This window comes from Mus caroli, chromosome 1 (genome assembly GCF_900094665.2).
Source record: "Mus caroli chromosome 1, CAROLI_EIJ_v1.1, whole genome shotgun sequence".
Classification (NCBI taxonomy): Eukaryota; Metazoa; Chordata; class Mammalia; order Rodentia; family Muridae; genus Mus; species Mus caroli.
This window is the reverse complement of record NC_034570.1, coordinates 167840588-167848895: the sequence shown is the minus strand read 5'-3', so window position 1 is coordinate 167848895 and position 8308 is coordinate 167840588. Positions and strand designations below refer to the sequence as shown.

Genomic DNA, 8308 nt, shown 5'->3' with positions numbered 1-8308 from the left:
GTACAAAGCTCAAGTCCAAATGGATCAAGGACCTCCACATAAAACCAGATATACTGAATCTAAAAGAAGAGAAAATAGGAAAGAGCCTCTAACACATTGATACTGGTCTCTTCTAAATCACAGCTAATTTCTTAGCTCCCATTTAACCAGCATCAATTGTCCCAGTAGTCTCTTCTACTTTTCACTCTAAAGCCAGAGCCACATGGCTGAAGCTGCTGGGTTCTGCCACTTGTAGGAACTGGAACATGGCCCCTTTACTGGCTGGTTTTGTGCCAACTTGACACAAGCTGGAGTTATCACAGAGAAAGGAGCTTCAGGTGAGGAAATGCCTCCATGAGATTCAGCTGTAAGGCATTTTCTCAATTAGTGATCAAGTGGGGAGGGCCCCTTGTGAGTAGTACCACCTCTGGGCTGGTAGTTTGGGGTTCTATAAGAAAGCAAGCTAGCAAGCCAGAGGAAGCAAGCCAGTAAGTAACATCCCTCCACGGCCTCTACATCAGCTCCTGTTTCTTGACCTGCTTGAGTTCCAGTCCTGACTTCCTTTAGTGACCAACAGCAATGTGGAAAGTATACGTTGAATAAACCCTTTCCTCCCCCAACTTGCTTCTTGATCATGATGTTTGTGCAAGAATAGAAACCCTGACTAAGACAGCCCCCTTGTTCTCTTCCATTCTTCATTGCCTAAGCTTGCCTGTCCTGGAACTTGCTCTGTAGACTGACTTTGAACTCAGAGATCTGCATGCCTGTCTCCTAAGCACTGGGATTAATGGTATGTTTCACCAAGTCTGGATTTAAGTTTTTCTTCTTCTAGAACTTGTTCTGTTCTAGGCTGGCCTTAAACTCAAAGATTTGCTTCCCTTTGTCTCCTGGGATTAAAGGTTTGTACTAACATGCCTGATCCTAAACTTAATGGGGGTGGGGGTGGGGGGAGAAGGGCTGGTTGCCCTAAGGTTACTCCTCCCTTAATTCAGTTCAATATCCTTGAACACAGGTTTCATTTCCACTTCACTTCCTGGAGCCCCTTTAAAATTCAAACCATATATTTTATATTTTTCATTTCTCATCTTGATATGTTTGTTTAAAATGCTCTTCATGAGACTTAACCAGATAACAAAGTCTATGATGGGAGTCTCTGAGACTTCCTTTATGTGAATGCAATGAATCTGAGTTTCTTCACCTTAGCCTCAGGCAGATCCTTCAGACAAAGGCAAAAAGTAGCCACATTCTTGACCAAAATACCACAAAACAGTCTCTAGTCCACATATTGAAATTCTTAATGAAACCTCTTGGGCCAGGTCTGCACAATTCAATTCATTCTCAGTAACAAAATCTTCCATATTCCTACTAGGATGGTCCATTAAGCTCCCTTTAAAGCATTCCACTGCTTTCCAAGTCCTAAGTCCCAAAATCCACATTCTTCCAAACAAAAGCATGGTCAGGCTTATCACAATAATACCTGACTCCTAGAAGTGAAAGATCCTGGCAGAATGTAAAAGGACACAGAAGCCCTGAAATTGGCAAGATAGACGTCAGTGTTAGCAGAACTAGCTTCACTGATTTAGAAAAATAGAGGTGCACAATGCTCTGGCCACTCCTTGAACCTGTGTGTCTGCCAATGTTCTGACCAGGTGTGTGCCCATTGCTGCACCTTCANTAGACTCTTTCCTTGTACCCCTCCCATACCCATTTCTTGAGAATAGACATTGTTTAGATCTGGAAATCCCCTACTCTCCCCCTTCTCCTCCCCCCCCCCGAGGGCCTATAAAAAGTGGGACCTCTTTCCCCTCGAGGTCGACTCCTCTACCCCTGCGTGGGATATGAGTCGTCCCCAGAGCTCTGGCTTTCTCCAAATAAAGCCTCATGTGGTTTGCAACAAGCTCGGTCTGTCGTGAGTTCTTGGGTGTCCGCTATTGTCCTGAGGCCTGAGTGAGGGGCTCCTCTCAGAGTCTTTCAGTAGCAACTTCTGTCTTAGTTTGGGTTTTACTGCTGTGAACAGACCACTCCCAGGACCCAGCATATACAAACCATCACAGAGTAGGTGGACAGGGGTGTTGATATTCTGTCTAAACTCCACCCCATAGTTCTTGGCAGCAGCCAGGTAGGCTTGGCCCAGTATAAAAGGGGCTGCTTGGCCCCTTCTCTCTCTCTTACCCTCTTACTCTATTGCTTCTCTCTTGTCCCTTGTGACCCTTCTCTCCAATTCCTTCCCCCCTCCTATCTCCACGTGGCTATGACCGGCCACTATGTCTCTACTCTCTCCTTCTCTCTGCTTCTCTCTGCCTCCCTCTTAACTCCCCCCCCCCATGCCCTGAATAAACTCTATTCTATACTATAGCGGTGTGTGTCTGGTTCCTCAGGGGGAAGGGCTGCCTCGGCCTGGGCCCACTGAATAACCCCTTCCCCCCACACCCTGCCAGAACATATTCTTATAGCTCTTTCTCTTTTTATGATCACAACAAGGGGAATGTTGATAGGTTTCCTCTTTTGGCCCTCATATTGGCCTTAGCAAGGACTCCTAAATGAGTAGTCAAGCATGTGGGATGATTACGAAGTACTCTGGATGGCCAGTCACTATCAGGCTCTGGAGACTAGTGGCAAGAATTCAGGAAAACAAATGACCTCAGTTCTCTATTGCTGACTCCTGTGGTTTCAAGGCAGTTGACATGGTTTAACCAAAATGGAGATACTTTTAAAATGGCTATCAGGGGGGTAGAAGTCAGGACCAGGAGAACAGAAGTAGTAGATCATTGTTCATGTCCCAACTGGCGATCTTGATTCACTGTGTTACCTGTGCCCAGAGGTCTTAGTATATCGTAGATTCTTGGTATTTAATGATAAGACCGGTACTGGTACAGTAAGTACTCCTTATTATGATCACACCTGAAACCCTGCCCACCATAGAATTCAAGCAGAGACTGGTCTGGTTAGTATATGAGTAGGAGAACTATGCAATGTAAAACTGGACTTTATAGATGCTCGGAGATCAGGACAGTATAACCACACTGGGAGACAGCACACAGGATATGATTCTATGCCATATGGATTTGTATGTAATGGTGAGTATTAAATTCTAGGTCTTACATGTGCTAGCAAGCAATGAGCTACATTCTTGATTATTAGTCTTTTTCCAAAGCAATTATTTCCTTTACCAAAATGTAATGTCACAGTTTGGTTTGCAGTGAAAACATTAGATCAGGGCTGGAGAGGCAGCTCCGTAGTTCGGAGCACTTGCTGCTCTTCCAGAGTATCTGGATTCCCTTTGTAGCACCTGTTGTCTCAGTGGTTCTCAACTTTCCTAATGCTGTGACCCTTTAATACAGTTCCTCATGTTGTGATGGCCCCAGCCCCCAACTATACAATTACTTCACTGCTATTTTATAACTGTAATTTTGCTATTGTTGTGAATCATAATGTAAATACCTAACAGATAGGACATCTGATATGCAACCCCAGTGAAAGGGTTGATTGACTCCCTAAGGGGGTCTCAACTCATAGGTTGAGAATAGCTGTATTTTCAGATGTCTCACAGCCACCTGTTGCTCCAACTCCCAGGGATCTGAGGCCCTCTGCTGGCCTTCAGACAGACAGACAGACAGACACACACAACACGGTATGTGACCTCTCACACACAAATAATATAAATAAGTAAATAAATACATAGATAAACCCACATTAGATAGACAATAGGCACACTCTGTAATCAGTCACAATGGAAACACTGAGAAGCACGTAGGCTTACTCAATCTGCAGACTGTCCAAAGTACCATTTTAATGCCCATGAGAACAACTGATAAGCTATTTAAGAGTTCGAAGGTCTGGGGGGGGGAGGGCATAACTCAGTGGTACAGTATTCACATCAAATTATAAGGTTCTGAATTTGATCTCCAACACTTCAACAGAGGAAAAAAATGGGAGAAGAGAAATTGTTTTGTAGAACGAACATATTTTACAAAATATGGTAAACTTTAAGGTTGTGGGGATCAAATAACCCAGGTACATTCGGATATGACATAGGCAATTGACTCATCTCTGTGCCTCAGATACTGTAAAAATGGGAAGAGTTACGATGCTATCTCTAGATTTCATTTTTACTGCTTTTAGTTTGCACTTTTAGTCCCTTTTCAGTTCTAAATCTATTCGGCTCCACTCCAGCCTCCACATATTTTTAAATCCCAGTTTGCATTTGTAAGGGTATTTCATTCTTTAAGATACCAAGTGTTTAGACACAGAAAACCAAATTGGCTTTTAGAGACCGAAACCAGCCAACCCTGACTCTGTGGTGCCATGCCTTGGCCGGCTCACAGAGCATTGCATGCTGGGAATTGTAGTTCCACACTCCCTCACCACCTTCCCTGCCGCGAGTTTGAAAGGCCAGAGACTGGTGGGCGGGGCACAGAGGGCGGAACTCTCCGTTAGCCCCGCCCTCTGGCCTCTGCTCTCGCGCGGTTCTCCCTGGTGCAGCGCGCCAGGCCGGGGATGGGGTGTGGCCTCCGCCCTGGGGTGGCGGCAGTTGAGGCCGTGGCGCCTGCGGGCCGCGCAGAGACTTCGGCCTGCGCCAAGTGGTCCCGCCCTGAGCGAGCGGGCGGGCGGCGGAGCGCGGGGCGGGGCCTGGAGGGAGGGTGGCGGCCCTCGGGGCGGGGGCGGGGCCGGCCTCTGGCTCCTTCTTCCTCCGCATGTGGCTGGTGGCGGAGCAGCAGTTGGGTTCACGTTCCGTTCTCCTGCCCCGTCTCCTTAAGGCTCTTCTGCCCTGCCGGGAGCCATGTCGATCTCCGAGAGCAGCCCGGCGGCCACCTCCCTGCCCAACGGCGACTGCGGCCGCCCCAGGGCGCGGTCCGGAGGGAACCGGGTGACTGTGGTGCTGGGAGCGCAGTGGGGCGACGAGGGCAAAGGGAAGGTGGTGGATCTACTGGCGCAGGACGCCGACATCGTGTGCCGCTGCCAGGTGAGGGAAGCCGGGCCCTCTCTGGGACGGCCGGCGCGGTGAGGTGTCACCTTGAGGTGCGTCCCTCGGGCTGGGAGCTGCGGGGAACCCCTGCCCTGGAGTCTCCGGTGACGCTCCGGGTGACTCTGGAGGAACCTGGAAGGTGCGCGATGTTGGAGCTGCATTTCGGGGTCTGGGGACTGGGCTGGCGGTGCGCCGCGGGCAGAGTTGAGGGAGCTTCCGCCCGAGGCCTGCTCGGGACTCTGGCTAGACCCGGCCAGGCCCACCCGCCGGCGCGGACTAGGAAGGGTCCTTTTCCCCAATTTCCCTGAAATCGAGATTCAGCACTGCATTACCTGCAGGCTTAGGCACGCAGAACCTCGCCTCCATCGGTCCACTTTGTTGATAGCAGAATCCGCTGCGGGGCGATGAGACTGTTTGGGGCCCTCCGGTGCTTTTGTTTGTTTTTTGTTTTTAACTCGAATTTCATAGACTACTATTAAGGGGCGATCTGTTTTTATTACACATCGGTCCTTAAGGAATCCCCAGTAAGTTGAAAAGTGAGTGTGAGGCAAGTAGATACGGAGATTTGAAGTCGGATAATTTAGAAATGTTTACAATGCTTCGGTAATATAAAAAGTTGACTTTCAGGAAATCCAGTGTTTCCTACCCGGAGACACGTGGGTTTTAGTGTTAGTTTTTTTCTTATTAGTCATTTGATTTGAAGCAGCCAAGAGGGTAGGCCTTTGTAAAAAGGCTCTCAGAAAACTATCTTCCCCGTTTCAGAATTCAAAATAAATGAGCAGTTCCCACATTCAAAACAAGGTGCAGTGTTGGAAGTTAATGGTGGCGTATTTAGATTGTAAGAATTTTTTCTCCCTGAAGGTATATGGTTTTGTGTGTGGGTGCCTTGTGGTCTAGGCTAGTCGTGGAAAGCTTTTTTCCCTAAAATTGAATCGTATGAAGAAACCGGCCTGTAAAAAGCCAGGTGCTTTGACTTGGGTCATCTTTTTACTGAGTGCAGAGCCCTACTTTGTCTATTGCTCCAACTGCCGCTTTACCACCAGTCTTCCATTCACAGGGTTCTTTCTCTTCCAGCAGCTTGTCTGGCAACATGCATATTTAATGGTGCTCTCACAGGTGTTGGCCTGGAATCTGACTCGCCCAGGAGGTGATCCAAAGCCCAGCCTTCACCTTTCACTTTTAAAATCAGATCTGGTAGCTGGGCTGAAGACTTAGCAAAGCGCCTAAACTCTTGCTGGGCAGAAGGATGGGCTTGAGGACTGCTTGCTTTTTTACTTGAAAATGTGCACAGGCCCAGCTGCGTCGAGGAGTAGTGTATGGTTGTAGCCATTGTGGCACTTCTCTAAAAGGGTTTCAAAATAATAGACCTTTAAAAAGTTATAGAATCAGTTTGTAGACTGTCGGTGTTACTATGTTACCAAGAAAGTGTTCTTGAGGGAGGTCATGTATCAGTCTGATCTGATGACTCTGGAATCCCCAGAGGAAAGATTGAGGAGGAGGCCAGCAGAGAAGTAAATGATCAGACTTCTCACTCTTATAAACTCCTTACTACTTACATAGTCCTTACATTTTGTTCTTGTATGCTTTAGAATTTTTACTAATCTCATTAGCTGTAAGAAGGTAAAGAATAGACTTAAGCATCTTCCTTCCTTCCTTTCTTTCTTTCTTTTTTGAGACAGGGTTTCTCTGTATAGCCCTGGCTGTCCTGGAACTCACATTGTAGTCCTGGGTGGCCTGGAACTGCCTCTCAAGTTCTTAATGGCACTATTGACCCTGTAGCATTTCTCTTTTGTGATGATTCATCTTTGTAACTAACTTACTTGACCAGCATTAGTAACTCGGTATCTACTTAATGAAGTTCTCTTAGTTACAACACTGAAGATAGTGGAATGTATAGAGTGGAGAAAGACATTTAGGGCTTGGATTGATTTTGAGTTTATTTCATAATTTGGGTTTTAGGTATAAAGAAAAAATTATGTCACTTACAGGAAAATGGATGGAATTAGAACATTTTGCTAAGTAAGACACACTTAGAAAGAAAAATATAATATGTTTCCTCATCCAAAGGGAAAAATTTTACAAAGACAAGAAAGACCTGTCTGGGAAGAGGAAGGAGATTGGGACAAAGAGTGACGAATATGATCAAAGTACATGATCCATCTGTGTTAACGTGTCAGAATGAGGCAACCATTTGTACAGTCACTATGTGCTCATTAAGTATATATTCAAACAGGTTTGTATTAATAAAATGTATCCTATGTTAGAGTGTACATGTCATTGAGAGAGAGAGGAGTGTGTGTGTGTGTGTATTCATTCCATATTTCAAGTAGAATCACAAAATAATTCCCTTACTTAGAAAACCGCTTGAAATGTTTTTAAAGGGGCATTTCCTTTATACATCTTAATCAATAGGATTCCTTTGGGGGAAGAAATAGATGCAAAACTAATGGCATTTTCATTATTGGAGCACTGAAGGCCTGTCTTTTGCTTCAGGATCATAGACAGTTTATAAATGTGTAGGTAAATAAGTGTGTAGGACTTGAATCAAAGCATGGCCGTTATTGCTGTGCTGCTGTTGGTTTTAGATCAATATAAGCATTCTTTTTTTAATGGAAAGGAGAAGTAGAAGAGCAGTCGCAGACTGATGATTCATCCAGGGAACACCTATTTTGTATCTGCCAGACAACACTTAGCTCTGCAGTGGAAATGCCAGAGAAGGGTGAGCTTGTTGTGCCTACAAGAAACTCCTAGTCTAGGAGTCTGCTATGCCAGGGCAAGGCTGAGGAAGGTGGTAATGTGTGAAGACAGAATAGCACAGAAGTAGCTTGTTAGGAAACCTATTTATTTACTCTTCCCATTTCCCCCAATAAATGACTTTATTTTGTTCCTGTATTTTGTTGAGTAGAAAGTACAGAGATGAGTAGAGTGTAGTAGTTGGTGCCAGTCTTATTAGTTCTTAGAGAAAGCCAAGGGTATTGATCTTGGTTACCATGGTAAACATGGTTTGCCCGTGATCAGGTAAAACTTGGTACTGGAATTTGATACTTTTTTTTTTTTTTTTTTTAAAGATTTATTTATTATATGTAAGTACACTGTAGCTGTCCTCAGACACTCCAGAAGAGGGCGCCAGATCTCGCTGCGGATGGTTGNTGAGCCACCATGTGGTTGCTGGGATTTGAACTCTGGACCTTCGGAAGAGCAGTCGGGTGCTCTTACCCACTGAGCCATCTCACCAGCCCTGGAATTTGATACTTAGGGTCCAAAACTTCACTATGATCCTTCAAGGCAAGGACAAGTGCTGCTTTCATCGAGAGTTGTTTCATAATGGAAATTAACAAACCCTGAGACTCATCCTTTCCACAT

General features: G+C 45.7%; 1 protein-coding gene across 1 annotated transcript in view; it reads left to right on the top strand.

The window, feature by feature from the left end:
* Positions 1-4524: 4524 nt before the first annotated feature.
* Positions 4525-8308, top strand: part of Adss (adenylosuccinate synthase) — a 33844-nt gene continuing 30060 nt past the window's right edge. The window contains exon 1 of the mRNA XM_021162933.2: positions 4525-4942. Coding sequence (XP_021018592.1) covers positions 4760-4942 — 183 coding nt within the window. The 5' untranslated portion in view covers positions 4525-4759. The remainder of the gene's footprint in view (positions 4943-8308) is intronic.